This window comes from Danio rerio, chromosome 10 (genome assembly GCF_049306965.1).
Source record: "Danio rerio strain Tuebingen ecotype United States chromosome 10, GRCz12tu, whole genome shotgun sequence".
Taxonomy (NCBI): Eukaryota; Metazoa; Chordata; class Actinopteri; order Cypriniformes; family Danionidae; genus Danio; species Danio rerio.
In genome coordinates this window covers 15,860,402-15,877,225 of record NC_133185.1, presented here as the reverse complement: position 1 = coordinate 15,877,225, position 16,824 = coordinate 15,860,402, and the positions used below count along the sequence as shown (strand labels likewise).

The following is a 16,824-nucleotide window of genomic DNA, read 5'->3' as shown; positions in this document are numbered from 1 at the left end:
AATAGGAAGTGTTATAATTTCCTGTTTAACTTTAGTGGATAACTACCGTTGGGATCATGGGAGACAATTACACAAGTGTGCGAAGAAAAACTCTAATAAAATAAATAAAATGCTTGTATTCCATCCATCGCTTTATGTGTGCGATCATACAGAAATGTTCTCCAGTTATGCATTTTCCCCATCTTAGTCTGATGAATGCCTCGCTTTGTGTTTGTTTTAACTGTGGGCTCGTTTAATGTTTTCAAATCTGGTGTGCTTAGAGAGACAAATTGATATCCTGACCCTTCAATGTGTTGTTTTTGGTCTGAATTTCAAATGTTTTACTGTGAAGTCTTCCCATAGGAAAGAAAATCGCTAAAGGGACCCTTTCTATATCTCAATTAATTTCCATAGACATAAATGAGATTAAATGGGGATCAGATTTTAAATCCCCCATACTTCTTAGATTTTCCTGGATTCAGATTTCCCAGAAATATCATGTGTCACTTCCAGTTGCAGAAATGGCACACTGTAGCTTTAAAGGAAAGTCGTCTGACATTGCTTACTTCAACTGCATAACCTCTCTCTAAAGCTCTGCCCTCCAAATACATAGTAGAAACTATCTCAGTGTCTCTCAAAAACCTGCACACACTCAAGATGATTGACAATCTTAGAATAGTTCTGATTGGTTTAAAAAAGTAGTTTGTTATCTTTTCCACAAAGTCTATGGCTGTCATAGAGACAGTTACAGTATGATTGGTCTGGAAACCTGTTCCAGTGATGTCTGTCGACTAGGGATTGCTTAGTATTTCTCCTCCCAAAATACTTACAATGTTTTTTAAAGGTGAAGTTTTGTTTTTGTGCCACTAGTGACACCAAACAGAATTGTAGGCTATTTGTTTGAGTGATCCGACTAAGGTTGTATTAAGTTTGCACAACACCGGTGGTTTAAAAGCAAGTATAGAGAAGACCATTGTCAAACTGATCCCTGTTCATACATCTCAGCAAAAACAGATATAAAATACTCTGTTATGCATGTCAGGCCACTTTGTAAAGAAACGCCATAGCTGTTTCTCAATATGCGTTCTTCAGCATTCTTGTGTCTTTGTGTTCTCGTCATCAACCACCAAATTTCAGTTGCAAAACTCAAGACCGCAAGAACGGAGGATGCGTAAAAGTTCCTAGATGTGTTCTTGGTATCAAGGACGCGTCGATGCAGACTTCAGCACAAGACTCACTTGAGAAGTCTCAGAAATTATTGCAGCTGAATAAAGGATGTGGGAAGCGCAGCATTCTATATCTGTTAACTATTAAAGTTCGGAGATAATAGCTTATTTATTTCAGGATAATAATATTTATTTCAATAAAATGAGACTATGAAAGTAAACATCAACATGAAAATCTTAATTAAGGTAAAAACACATTAAGGGGGCTGAAATTCTTATTAAAATTTGTTTTATTTGTTCTGTGCAAAGTATATTTGTAAGGTTTTGTGCATGTTATATATATTGAAAATGGGAAAACAATAAATTGTTGTATGAATGCTGTAATGTTTAAAGAATTTTCAGTTTAAAATATCATGTGACCATCAGCAAGAGCGAAACATCTCATTTCTCACAGGATGCATTCTGTGTTCTTGCAGTTTCCTGAGTTCGTTCTTCTGAGGTGACCGGGCAAGAATGGTCTCCAACACAAGTCCGTTCTCTGCGCACTTGGAATTAAGAAAAAGCCCATATGCCTGAAACATATATTTCTGTAGTCTATCATTGTTCTTTGGGTTGCCACTTAAGTACTTAATACAAATATGTAACCTTAGTGTTTTCACAAAATACTATATTTGCTGTTAAATGGTTAGTTTATCCAAAAACATATTAATTACTCAGTGTCCTGTCATTCCAATGCCCTGGGTCCTTTGTTCATCTTCGAAACACAAATTAGGACGTTTTAGAGGTTATTCATTCTTCAGACTTGTTTAAAATCCAGGTACCAAATCAAACAACAAGAATCGTTTTGTGCCCAAATAAAACAAATACAGTGACTTTATTCAACAGTTCCTTCTCATCAGTGTCAGTAAAGGGCAGGGGGGCTCAACCCTGTTTTTGGAGATCTACCTTCCTGCAGGTTTCAGTCGCAACCCATATAAAACACACCTGCCTGCATTTATCAAGTGCTGTTCAGGTCTTAATTAATTGGTTCATGTTTGTTTGATCTGGCTTGGAGATTAACTCTGTAGAAAGGTAGATCTCCAAGAACAGGGTTGAGCACCTCTGGTATAGGCCATGCATTTGTATGATCTCCTTGTATAACCCTGTAGATTTTTGTGTTCAAAACAAAGCCCATGCACATCTAAGATATGCATCAGCAGGTGACCAAGCACAATGGGCACAGCAGTCTCATGGATCTGTACAATATACTGACACAGAGGAGAAGAAACTGTTGATAAATATCTTTATTTTTGGTTTATGCATGCACAAAAAGATTGTTATTGCTTGATTAAATTCCAGTTGAATCACTTAAGGCTTATGAATTGTTTTGTGGATGTTTTTAGAACATTTGTAGACTTGGAATAAGTCAGAAACCTTGCTGTCTGTGGAGGATTAGGGATCACTTAGAGTTATTCTAAAACATCTTAATTTGTGCTCCAAATACAAACGAAGGTCTAAGGTGTTTGGAGCAGCATTAACGAGCAATGAATAATGTCATTTTTTTTTTTTGTGAGCTATCTCTTTAACAAAGTGATGATAATTGTAGTATTTCAAACACATGCACTTTAGAACCAAACCCACCATTAAGCTGCGGTCATACTAGAGTTTGAGTTTGCGAAATTCTGTCATACGGCTTTGCGAAAAGGGGCGGGATTAAACCAGATGATTGGAAATTTAAAAAGCAAGCGATTGCTCCATATTTAAAATTTTGTCCAGAGAGGTCATGTTTTGATCCTCGATTGATCTTGATGCAGTCAAGTGATGGGATTTCACAGGTCAGAGTTCACCAAGCTTGAACTTTGCTCCGCAGCAACCTGCGAAACTTGACGCATGACCCTGCGTTTCTGGTCTGACGCATTCGCATACGTATGGATGGAAGTCTATGGGAGGAACAGCCCAGTGTGACCGCAGCTTTACTGTATATCAGGGGTGCCCAAACTCGATTGGAGAGATTAGCTTTAAGTCCAATTAGAAACACCTGAACCAGCTAATCTAGCCTTCACTAGGTATACTAGAAACTTCCAGGTGAGTGTGGAGCTAGAAGTTGGAGCTAAACTCTACAGGAGTTTGGCAGCCCTGCTGTAAATGATTCGTCAAAACACAAATTTTCAGATTTGAGTTGAAAAATGTTGTCGTGACATTTACAATTGAGTGGGGAGACTGGGAAGCACTACACCGAGTTATAAAGCAGAAAGTGTTGATCAAGGAAAAAATCCCCTGGTTTATGAAAGACATCGTGTGTGGAGGGAGTTAAAAAAAATGTAGAGATAGACATCCAGATGGAGAGAGGCTGAAAAGGACTTTATGATGGTCAGTACTTGATCCAAACAGTCTGGCTTTGTCTTTCCTTCTTCTTATTTCTCATCTAGGTCTGTCTATCCTGCAGCCAGTTTGGGCAGAGAGAATTTCAGTCCCTCAGGGCATTGATTCCACTGATGAGACGCTGTAAAGTAGGGAAGAGAGGAACAGAGATAGAGCGAAGTGGGGCGGGGAATCAGGAGGCTGAGACATTGGAAGAAAGAAAACAAGCAAGGGAGAGAGAGAGAGAGAGAGGGAGAGGGAGGGAGAGAAGGAGGAAACTGTCCTCATGCTGTCTTGGCATCGGTGCCACCCAGTTTCTCTCGGGCAGGCCAGAAGCCTCACGATCTACCTCTGTGTGTGTGTCTCCGCAGATGGCCAACATTGTGACGTCCTTCTGCTGTGTGGTGCTTGCAGCCGTGGTGGTGGTTTATGCCCAAAGGCGCAGCCAGCAAGGTAAGTCTACATTTTGGATACTTCCTCCATCTGTGCGGGTTGTGTGCACAGGGACAAGACACTTTCTTAATGATATCTTTTGTAGAGTATGGGATCAGTTTGTTCTTTTTCTGTTTGTGTTTCTTGTCTTCTTTCTTTTTGCTTGTCATTTTCTTTGCGTTCCTTTTTCAATCTCTCTGTTGGAGTGGAACAGAGAAGTCACATTGTGAGCGGAGGGTCAGTATCACCTGACTGTGGGGAGGGGTGTGTGTGTGTGTGTATGTGTGTGTGTGTGTGTGTGCAAATGCTGTTTAATGCATGGCCTGGCTGCCCGGAGACACAGAGACTAGCCTGTCACCAGGTCAAAAACTAGAGCTCCAGAACAAAGCAATCCTCTTGAGTGTGTATGAATGTGTCTAAGTTTGGACCAGACATGTTATCTTGCTGACTGTGATGGGTTCTCTCATGCTTGGGTGAATAAGCAGCTATGTTGTTTCTGCATTCCAATTCAATGTCATTTTGTGAGACAGCGAGGTGGAAGTTCTACCAAGGCATCCGTGTTTCGACATCAGCTTCTACTTTAAAGCTATTGTCATTTTTGAGCTATTATTCATGGTGGATGCAACAGCTTATCATGCCGTTTCCTAACCAGGTACAACTCAAGATTCCATTAACGATTAATTTGTCTGTCCAGGGTGAAGTCTAGACTGCTACACAAAGGCACACAATAACAGCCGATCAGAACATGTTTCAGGGAGCTTATACACTATTGAAAGATTTTGACAGAAAGGATCACACATAATACATTTTAAGGTTTCTGGAAACAGTGAGACCTTTTGGAAATTTAGAAGTAACAACTAACTGGAGGAACTGCATGTATCAGGATGAATTGCAAGTGTTTCTCGACTATTAGTTACATGACAAGTGATCACTTTGAATTTTTGCCTCTTTGTCAAAACTGTACTGTCCTGCTCCTGAAGGGTCGACTTTAAGCAGAGGTTTATTTCCCACTCCAAATAAATACACCATAAGCCAGCTAATCAAGGTCTTTAGTGTAACTGGGGAAGTTCCTGCCATGTGTGGAGATTGAAGACCCGACTAAACATTCTCAACATTCTTGGATGACCTCTAGGTTGTAGATTTGGCTTGTTTTCCATGATGAAACTTAAACATGGAACACTGAATAAAACTCAACTTTATCTTCAATAGCTTTAAGAGAAGTTGACAACGTTATGAGTATATGACGAGGTGTAATCCTTAAAGTCCTGGGCTGAAACTCAAACTTTAATCATTTTGCTCTGATCAAAGCCAGGGTGTCTAAACCTGCTGCTAGACTCTTGTTCAGTATACCTAAACCATGAACCATCCATTCAAAGTCTTGAGATTCATATTTCCAGGATATAGTTGAGCTGTTTGGAGCTAAATTCTTCAGGAATCTTGCTCTGCTAGAAGCAGGATTGGACACCTCTGATATAGACCAAGGGTGTCCAATTCTGCTTCTGGACAGACAACTCATATTTTAGGTTTTGTCCAAATGAAACGATCAGGCAGGTGTTTTGGTGTAATCAAATTCTGCAGGACAATGGCCTTTCATAAGCAGAATCGAACACCATGATCTAGACTACAGTAGTCAACATTTGAAGTGCACCAACACCTTTTATCGAGGTTGTCTTAAAATTATTAAAAGACTTAAAACCATTCTTGTCTTAGAAATTCTTACAATTTTTAACAACTTTTTGATCAACTTAAATTTTTTGATCAACTTGAGTCAAAATGTTTACTACTCTTTATGGGTGTAATATTAGACTCTCAATAGGATGCAGTTTTTAGCTTCCGGTGCAGGATTGGTTACCATTTAGAACATGAATGCTCAATCCCGGACACTCAAAGTTGTGCAGGATTAGCCTCAGTCCTAATTAAACACACCTAATCATTATACAGGCTTGTTGAGGTATGTCAGACATATTGGAGCAGTGTGGGAATTTAACAATGCAATTCCATGTGTGTTAAACAAAAATGTCAGGAGAGGATTTTCAGTGACCTAAATAGTTATTAGTATTTTTATTAGTAATTGTTTAAATACAAATGAATGATTCGATGCAGAGCTCTGGGTCATGTTTTTCCCTTATGTTACACCAATGCAATGGAAAATTACATTTGGGAGGTCCGGAACAACGCATTTTCCTGACTCCAGTATTTGTACATAACTGATTTGGAAAGATAGAGTTTTGGTGGAATTCGTCACTTGTCAATCATTCTGCAGTCATCTGGTGGCTGCACCCAAACATACTTCCTCTTTTCTACAAATTACACAGTGTTACAAACATAAACTTCTCAACTTCAAATATTATTTTCAGCTTCAGCACATTTATACTTCAACAGGAAAGCTATTTTAGCCCTCTGTTTAGACCTCTGTTAAACCCTAACTGAATTAATCAATAAATAAATAGATGAGTGAATTGATGCAAGGATTTCTGAAATACTGTATTTTTTAATATAACCAATACTGCTAACAATCAGATGCTGATGCTTAGCTACAAATTATAACTCAAACTCTATTTGAAATCTTGGAAAGGCAAGAATTCTGCCGTCCATGCATTTTCTAATAATAAATGGAAAAATAGCATATAATAATGGCATGTCGTTGCCACTTTTTGTCAGCAATATAGGTGGGTTATTTCACCTCTAATTCAAATATAGACAAAGCTTACAGCTGGTTTAAAATAGTGAATGATTGAATAAATGAATAAATGAATGAATGAATGAATGAACCATTTTTAGAATATACATAAGAATGTACAGTATTTATACTCACCGGTCACTTTATTAGGTACACCTTACTAGTACCGGGTTGGACCATCTTTTGCCTTCAGAACTGCCTTAATCCTTTGTGGCATAGATTCAACAAGGTACTGTAAATATTTCTCAGAAATTTTGATCCATATTGACATGATAGCATCACGCAGTTGCTGCAGATTTTTTTCGGCTGTACATCCATGATACGAATCTCCTGCTTTACCACATCCCAAAGGTGCTCTATTGGATTGAGTTCTGGTGACTGTGGAGGCCATTTGAGTACAGTAAACTCATTGTCTTGTTCAAGAAACCAGTCTGAGAGGATTTTCAGCTTTATGACATGGCACGTTATCCTGCTGGCTGTAGATGAGTACACTGTGGTCATAAAGGTGTGGACATGCTCAGCAACAGTACTGTAGTAGGCTGTGCCATTGACACAATGCTCGATTGGTACTAATGGGCCCAAAGTGTGCCAATACACCACTAGCAGCAGCCTGAACTCTTGTTACAAGGCAGGATGGAACCATTCTTTCATGTTGCTGATGCCAAATTCTAACATTATCATCCAAATGTTGTAGTAGAAATCGAAACTAATCAGACCAGCCAATGTTTTTTTTTTTTTTTTTAATTCTCTATTGTCAAATTTTGGTGAGCTTGTGCAAATTGTTGCCTCATTTTTCTGTTCTTAGCTGACAGAAGTGGCATCCAGTCTTCTGCTATTGTAGCCCATCCGCCTCAAGGTTTGACTTGTTCAGAGATGCTCTTCTGCATATCTCAGTTGTAACGAGTGATGAGTTTCTGTTGCCTTTCTATCACATCAAACCAGTCTGGCCATTTTCCTCTGACCTCTGGCATCAACAAGGTGTTTGCGGTCACAGAACTGCCACTTACTGGATATTTTCTGTTTTTCGGACCATTCTGTGTAAACCCTAGAGATGGTTGTGCGTGAAAATCCCAGGCTCAGCAGTCTCTAAAATACTCAGACCAGCTCATCTGGCACCAATAACTATGCCACATTCAAAGCCACTTAAATCACATTTCTTTCCCATTCTGATGCTCGGTTTAAACTGCAGTAGATCGTCTTGACCATGTCTACATTCCTAAGAGCATTGAGATGCTGCCATGTGATTGACTGATTAGAAATTTGCGTTAACAAGCAGTTGGACAGGTGTACCTAATAAAGTGGCCGGTGAGTGTTTTTTTTTTTTTTTTCTTTCAGACAAAGCTTGATCCTGTATCATACACATTCCCTTTGGTTAAAGCCTAATAATTCAGATTTAAGTGGATTTCTTCTCATGGCTGTTTCAGTGAGCATAATGGCATTGGAGTTTTGTAAACCTTCCAAGTTCAGTTAGCGTATCTGTTGCTAACCATAACTCTCAGATGAAGTTGAAGACCAAAGGAGGTTCTTAACAAAGATTTAAAGTCCATATAATCCTGTCGATTACACGGATAAGGGTATATTTGGCCAAGAAGTAAGTGTTCCTGCATCAACATCTTTTGTCAGTCCCAGACCAACATTCCAGGCAAACAAACATAGTGTTAACCTTATCTATAACCCCATTTCCAAACAATACCTTCCTAACTCAAAAGCAGATTGAAAAGATAGCGTAAGAATGTCATTCAAACTCCATCTCCCACTGAATTCCATTCCAGCAGATGTGGGATATTCTTACTTTAAACTTTAAAGGCATTATGCTACTGTATGCTCATGTAAGGCAAGAATTTGCAGGTGTTTGATTTTCAACAAGAAGGTCCAGCTATCCAAACTGTGTAGGATAAACAGTGCTAAATGTTTTTTTCAGGAGCATGATTATAAATAGAGAATAATGTACAGTGTTCGCAAGCCTCCAGAAAGATTTGCAAAGTAGCGTTAATAGTCACACAGTGTATGTAGGCACTTATTGATTAGTTCTTCCCACATCTCACTCAAAGTTTTGAACATTAAATCCTACTTTTATGTGGTATTGAGTAACTTTCCAGGGTAAATGAAATAGCCTAAGCTTAAATATAATATGTGATTGGTTGCTTCAGGGTATTTGATTAATTTTGTATTACACTGATACAAATGACTCATTGGATTTGCTTTTTTTATTTTTTGTTGTTGTTGTTGTTGTTGTTGTTTTTTTCAAGTGTTTTTTTTTCAAATGGTTGCAAACTATTTATATGGGCTGATATTAAACAAACATATTAAGTTTAACATTAATAGATTAAATTTGATTATTTAAATTCAGCCCATACACTGAAAAAAATATATATTCATAAGATTTACTTAAAAAAATCCTTGTAACAATTTGCACTAATTAAATTTTAAATAAATTTAGATTTTTTATATCAGATACAATTAACTTGTCAGTATCATGTAAAATTTACTCAATGTTTAATCTAACACAAAAAAACTCAGTAAAAGTTAATTGGTTATCTATCATTTTGAGTCTATGATTATTCAAATTAATCAAGTAATGTCAAAAAGAAACTGCTTTTTAAAAAAAATAATTAAATTATCAGTTACAAATTAGTACATCTGGCTTAACTTGTTTAATTAAAACACACACTCCACTAATCTTGAATTTGTTATTTCACTTTAGTTTGAGCAAATTGATCCAAGAGCAAATTTACTTTAAAATCCTTACTGGTGAGAATCAGCATTAACTTGGTTCTTTGATTGAAGCATCAAACATTAATGTTAAAAAGCATGGCTTGATTCAAAGCATAAGTGCTACTCTTTGATAACTACAAAACTAAAAACACTAAGTCAAAACTCTTCTTCTTCTGCAAACTAATGATGATTAAACTCTAATAAGTCTTTCTCCTAAAACATAAATACCTAAGATTGCTTTTATTTTCAAAATATTCTATTCTTAATTCAGTCCCATGCAAAGCATTATGAGAACTACACATTCATTAGGAATTATCAATTAAGAAAATGTACTTAATAATACTATGTTTGCAAAGATTATATAATATTTAAATATTACAATTGAATGAAGATTAATGTTTGTCCTTTTCCACTTAGTATTTTGTGAAGTAAATGTGTCCATATTAAATATCTACTTAGGAAATTCTAGTTCCCCTTCGGGGGGAACTTCAGCACTATAAGTGGATTTGATTGTAAAATCCACGCATTGGGAGGTTCGGTTCAGAAGCTACTCGTCTGAAAGAGTATTGAACGGGCCAATTAAGAATGAATTGGCAGCGCAAGCCTGCGCAGGTGAGCGGCATAAGCAATCAACTGAGTATATAAGCTCACCTGGCGCCAGCAGACGCTATCCTTTTCGCTTCAGAGACTTTCTGATCGAGTCGATGAGGGTTCCTCCTGCTGTGACCAGCGATTCCGAGCGAACGAGAGCATTCTCCCGGTCCAGAGTGTGTACACGCAGTGGCAGACGGTCGAGCTGGGTTTCTCCCTTGCCTGGCGTTCTTTGGGTCCGGTCCTCCAGAGCGGTGCGTATAAAGTTGCAAACTTCACAGAAAGAGCAACACAGTCGTGCAGCACGTCCTTATCAGGACGGCGCTCCGACTGTGCGTTTCTGGATGCGGTGGTTTCCTGTCCTCGGATGATGGGCGCGGGCACTGCGTTACATGTCTGGGGGTCCAGCATGTTAATGCGCTGCTCGCGGGCAGTTCATGTCGTCATTGCGATGCCATGACTGTTGCGCAAGATCGCGGTTAGCCTTTGCAAAAGGGTGAACCACCCCAGTTGTCCCCTGCTCTGCAGCGGGCACTCGGGCAGATCTGAGGGTTTCAGCGAGAGATAATCCGTCGCCCACGGGCCCGCGGACCTCCCGCTCCTCTAAGCGCTCCATCCAAGCTTCGGGCGGGGGAAGCGATCCGTCTAACAGATGGTAGCCCTTACGCCCGATGACACCGGAGACCAGATGTCCACCGCGGCATCGGAGGGTGGGCTTTCATTGTCCGATGATGATCCAGACCCGCTCGCCCCCTTCGGGCTGGTGAGCGCTGTCACTACGGATCCTGAAACGGACATGTTAGCCGTGCTTTCCCGGGCTGCTTCGGCCGTGGGTTGGAGATGGTTTATCCCCCAGCTCCGCGGCCGGACCGACTAGAGGGGCGTTCCCTTCTTCCCGGAGGTGCACAGTAGGCTCACGCGGTCTTGTAAAGCACTTTTTTCTGCTCGTGCTGCGTGTTCCTCCACCCTAACCACTCTTGACGGTGAAACAGCCAGGGGGTATGTGGCGATTCCTCAGGTTGAGTGCGCGATGGCGGTAAATCCGCGCGGCGCCTCTTCTTGGCGGGGTCCGCCTCGTCTCCCATCCAAAGCCTGTAAGTTATCTACCTCCCTCGGAGCTAGAGCTTACATAGCTGCGGGCCAGGCTGCTTCCGCCTTGCATGCGATAGCCACCTACCAGCGCTACCAAGCGCAGGCGCTGGCCGAGCTGCACGAGGGTGGGTCCAACCCAGGCTTACGAGCTTCGCACCGCCGCCGACTTAGCTCTTCGGACTACTGAGTCCGCTGCGTGTGCGTTGGGGAGGACGATGTCCACATTAGTGGTCCAGGAGCGCCACCCCTGGCTGATATGCGCAAAGTCGACAAAGTCCGCTTTCTTGACTTCCCCATATCCCCAGCCAGGTTCGGCGACACTGTCTGTGAATTCACCCAGGAATTCAAGGCGGTGAGAGAGCAGTTGGTGGGTGATGTCTTATCGGCGGTCCGTAGCCCGCTCCGCCCGCCGTGCCATTCATACCTGCTCCTCGCCGAAGGCGCCGGCCTACGAGAGCTGCTCCGCCCCCGCACACGCCTCTGGCGAAGCGAGCGCGTCGGGCACCTCGGAAGCAGGCAGCCCCCCTGCCCAGAACGCCGCTAAGTCCGGCAACGGACCGCGAAGCGCCCCTGGGACAGGCCATCTGGAGAAGAGGGAACTTGCTCTTTCCCCGCTGGAGGGCGGGGCCCCATTTCTAACGGCACTTTTTACTGCCATGAAAACATTATGAAAGGGCACTTTTCACTTCCCCAGATGTGACAGCCCGAAATCTGCCAGTCTGGGACGCTATGCTTTCTAGCTTGCAGATTCGGTGCGTTTCGCCAGTGGCTCACGAGCGCTGGGAGGACGGTCTCCTTTCTCCCACCCCTCGAGCCTCCCCTCCGGAGCTCGGGTTTGGAGTGAGAGCAAATATCTCACCTCCAGCTTTTCCGTGGGACCCGCGAGCTTCCCGGATCAGCACACCCACTCCGCGCTGCCCCACTGCTGGTACGTCAGCGATTGTAGCGATGAGTCCATTAGCGAGAGCTCTGCCTGCCTGGTTAGCGCGGGCCAGCTCTTCGCGGTGGCTCATACGCACAATCAGACTCGGCTATGCGATTCAGTTCGCGAAACGGCCCCCCAAGTCACGGGTGTGTATTCACCAGGGTCAGCCCCCTGTCCGCCCCTGTCTTGCGAGAGGAGATTGCTGTCCTCCTGGCGAAGGATGCAATCGAGCCGCTCCCTCCAGCCGAGATGGAGAGCGGGTTTTACAGCCCACGCTTCATCGTGCCCAAAAAGAGCGGTGGGTTACGGCCAATCCTAGATCTGCGCGTTTTGAACCGCTGCCTGCACAAGCTGCCGTTCAGAATGCTAACGCAGAAGCGCATCCTCCGGTGCGTTCGTCCTCTGGGTTGGTCTGCAGCATTAGACCTGATGGACGCGTATTTCCATGTCTCCACTCTTCCTCGCCACCGACAGTTTCTGCGGTTTGCGTTTGAAGGTCGAGCTTGGCAATACAAAGCCCTCCCCTTCGGGCTCTCTCTGTCTCCGCGGAGGGTGCCTCAGCGCCCCTTCGGCTCGCGGGCATCTGCATACTCAATTTCTTTACGACTGGCTGAATTTGCCCTCTCTTTGATTATGCAAAGAGTTGATTATGCACAGAGACAAAGTGCTCTGGCACTTCCACCTGTGGGGGTTTCAGGTCAACCGAGAAAAGAGCAAACTCACCCCCGTGCAGAGGATCTCTTCTCTCGGGCTGGAGCTGGACTCGGTCACCATGGCAGCGCGCCTCTCCGGAGAGCGCGCTCAGCTGATGCTGTACTGTCTGAGAGAGCTCGACAGTAAAATAGTGGTCCCACTGAAACTATTTCAGAGGCTCCTGGGGCATATGGCATCCGCAGCCGCTTCATGCCGCTCGGATTATTCTATATGAGACCACTTCAGCACTGGCTTCACGATCGAGTCCCCAGACGCGCATGGCACGCGCGCGCACACCGAGTCTCTGTTACTGCGCTGTGTCGCCGCGCCCTCAGCCCTTGGAGCGACCCCTCGTTCCTACAGGCCTGGGTGTCCCTAGAACAGGCGTCCAGTCTTGTTGTTGTTTCAGCAGACGCTTCCAACACGGGCTGGGGGGCTGTGCGTTGCGGGCATGCGGCTGCGGACCTGTGGAAAGGTACCCAGTTGCATTGGCATATCGCCTGGAGCTGTTGGCAGTGTTCCTCGCTCTCCACCGTTTTTTTTCCGGTGCTGGAGCGGCAACACGTGCTGGTCAGGACGGACAGTACGGCGGCGGTGGCGTATATCAGCCGTATAGGGGGTATGCGCTCTCGCCGCATGTCTCAGCTCGCCCGCCGTCTGCTCCTCTGGAGTCATCCGCGGCTGAAATCGCTGCACGCCATTCATATTCAGGCAAGCTCAACCGTGCAGCCGATGCGCTCTCACGGCAGCCTTGCGTCCTGGAGCATGGAGACTCCACCCCGAGTCTGTTCAGCTGATATGGGCGCGATTCGGGGAAGCCCAGATCAATCTGTTGCTTCCCCCGAGATCGCTCATTGCCAGTTGTTCTTTCCCTGACCGAGCGCTCTCGGCACGGATGCACTGGCTTACAGCTGGCCTCGGGGCACGCGCAATACGCGTTTCCCCCAGTGAGCCTGCTCGCGCAGTTACTGTGCATGGTCAGGGAGGACGAGGAACAGGTTGCTGGTTGCGCCCCTCTGGCTCAACCGGACCTGGATGTCAGAGCTCTCCCTCGCGATAGCCCTCCCCTGGCAGTCCCTTCGAGAGAGCACCTACTCTCTCAGGGACAGGGCACCACCTGGCACCCTCGCCGATCTTTGGAGATTTTTAGACGCGAGGAAGACTTAGGTAACCTCCGATTGCGGTGGCTAATACCGTCACTCGGGCTAGAGCCCCCTCCCCGAGCGCGCCTATGCCCTGACGTGAAGTCTATTCACTGAATGGTGTGTCTCTCGCTGAGAAGACCCCCGTAATTTGCCAGATCAGCGTTGTGCTTTCTTTACGAGAGAAGCTGGAGAGCAGGCTGTCGCCCTCCACACTCAAGGTTACGTGGCTGCCATCTCCGCTCTCATAACGCGGTGGCTGGCAGCACCGTGGGAACGCATAACCTCATCATCCGGTTCCTCAGGGGCGTTAAGCGAATTAATCCACCCCGCCCCCTCTCATGCCCTCTTAGGATCTCGCCCTCGCTACACAAGCCGCGTCAGATCCCTTCGATCCTCGACTCAGTATATTTCTGTCCCTGAAGACAGCTCTGCTGGTCGCGTTGATATCGATCAGAGGGTCGGGGACCCGGAGGCATTTTTCGGTCAGTGACTCGTGCCTGTAATTGGGCTGGCTTCTCTCACGTATAAGACCCCGCCCGCGATATGTGCCCAAGGTTCCTACCACTCTGTTTTAATACGAGGTAGTGAGCCTGCAAGCGCTGCCCTCGGAGGAGGCAGACCCAGCCCTTATTTATTGTCCAGTTCGCGTTTTGCGTATTATCCGGACCGCACTCAGAGTTTAGATCATCTGAGCAGCTCTTCGTCTGTTATAGTGGTCGGCAGCAGGGAAGTGCCGTACCGAAATAAGTTCCCACTAGATTGTGGATGCCTTCTTTCACTATCAGAGCCGAGATGAGCCGCGTCCCCCGAGAGCGCGTGCGCACTCCACTCGGAGCTTCGCATCCTCTCGAGCGCACGCACGCGGCGCCCCTCTAACAGACATCTGTAGAGCTGCGGGCTGGGTGATACCCAACACATTTGCAAGGTTTTACAATCTGCGAGTGGAGCCGGTTTCCTCAAGGGTATTAGGTAACCCTTGGTGATTGAGGAAACAATTCGGTAGGGTGTTGAAACACGCTTGCTGCGCCATTTTCCCTAACACGGAGATACGTGCGCCTTTTTATCTGTCAGTAAAGTTCCCCGTCAGGTGAGCCCTGCAGATTCCTCCGTGGCCCCCAGCACTGACTCAGCGGAGGAGTCACTTGCTGGCCCACTACGTTGTAGGTCTGCCCGCTGGTCAGCCCGCGTTTTGGGTAAAGGTGCCTGCTATGCGTGGTCCCCACTAGGCGATCCCATATGCTTATTCAGCCACGGTTAAGTCCCCCCCCCTGGGCGGACCCGTGTCTTCCCTCCCCGCTAACCACTCTTTTGCTATGCGTACTCCCCCTTTTTAGGGCTAGTCCATATGTAAATTCTGCCATCTATCCCCCCTTGGGTAACGGATGGCCTCCGCAGCGTCCTCCCTATCGGGATTGCACGCTTCCCAACGTACTGTCGTATTTTCCTAGAATTATCTAGATGCTCACGACTTCCCAAAAAATATATATAAATCCGTAAAACTTCTGTTGAAGTAGGATAAATTAGGGCCAGGGACACGTTGGAGGACCGCGCCCCCCATGATGTGGGTGCGTCACGCTTGCTTGACTATCTCCTCATCGGGGGTGTTGGTAAGGTGCAGTCATTATGGCGCTTTCAATGGGCTCCCAATGCGTGGATTTTACAATCAAATCCACTTATAGTGCTGAAGTTCCCCCCGAAGTGGAACGTTCGAGGTTACTAAAGTAACCCTTCGTTCCCCGAGGAGGGGAACGGAAGCACTATACTCCGTCGCCATAATGACTGTCCCTTAGCTGTTGAAAGTCTCTTCAGCTTAAAAAGGATAGCGTCTGCTGGCGCCAGGTGAGCTTATATACTCAGTTGATTGCTTATGCCGCTCACCTGCGCAGGCTTGCGCTGCCAATTCATTCTTAATTGGCCCGTTCAATACTCTTTCAGACGAGTAGCTTCTGAACCGAACCTCCCAATGCGTGGATTTTACAATCAAATCCACTTATAGTGCTTCCGTTCCCCTCCTCGGGGAACGAAGGGTTACTTTAGTAACCTCGAACGTTATCCTTGACACCTAATATTACAATTTTAAACATACAGTGTGAGAGTATGTCTTACAGGTTATACAGTGGGAGAAAAGTATTTTTGGCAAAAAAAAAATAAAAAAACTACTGAATGATTTCAGCTGAAGTCTGGCCTTTCATTCCCTTTCTTCATGTGTTCGATACTTTTTTTGTGTCATTTCATTTTATTACCCATAACCTATTTTGTAAACTAATCAATATTGTTTTCTTTGCACTTATGAATTTCTTTGGTTGGTACCAACATCTGGTGAGAATTTCAAGTCAACGGCCCCTTTAGAAATATGTTTTCTGAGACAAAATGGTGACGTGTTGAATACTTACTTCCGCCACTGTAAACTGTTTGCAAGCAGTTACCTGAAAACAAAAGTAAATCCAATTGATTTTTTTTCAGTGTGCTGTATAGCACTATGCTAAATGTTTTGTCATTTTATTATTGATATGATCACCAGCGATCTAGTGGCTGCAGATCACCAAAGGGCTACTAATCTGCCATTTCATGGACTACTTGATCCAGTCATGTACCGCTTACAGTACATACACATGCTTCTAGTTCCGGTGATTACACACACACACACACACACGCACACATACACACACACACACACACACACACACACACACACACACACACACACACACACACACACACACACACACACACACACACACACAGTCTCAGCCAAAGCCGCTCATGATGTCAGCCTCTCAATAACATCAGACCATGCTTTGATTGTATGGGGTTTAGCTCTGTTAATTCTTGCAGTTGCTGCCTGCCTTTTTGACCATCTGACTACGACTCTGGATTGCCCAAATTCGTCTGTTTGCTTCTGTGTTACAAATATGTTGCAATGATAATATTTATTATGAAAATGATAATAATTACTTATGAATGGAAATTTTGATTTTCTAAAATATTAAGAGTAAACTTTGCCTTATTGGGCTGATTGAGTTTAAAGGGATAGTTCACCCCAAAAATGACATGTTATACACTTTT

General features: G+C 44.5%; 1 protein-coding gene across 1 annotated transcript in view; it reads left to right on the top strand.

The window, feature by feature from the left end:
• Positions 1-16,824, top strand: part of cntfr (ciliary neurotrophic factor receptor) — a 313,919-nt gene that overhangs the window by 96,399 nt on the left and 200,696 nt on the right. Inside the window, exon 2 of the mRNA NM_001098242.2 lies at positions 3,857-3,938. Coding sequence (NP_001091712.1) covers positions 3,857-3,938 — 82 coding nt within the window. The remainder of the gene's footprint in view (positions 1-3,856; positions 3,939-16,824) is intronic.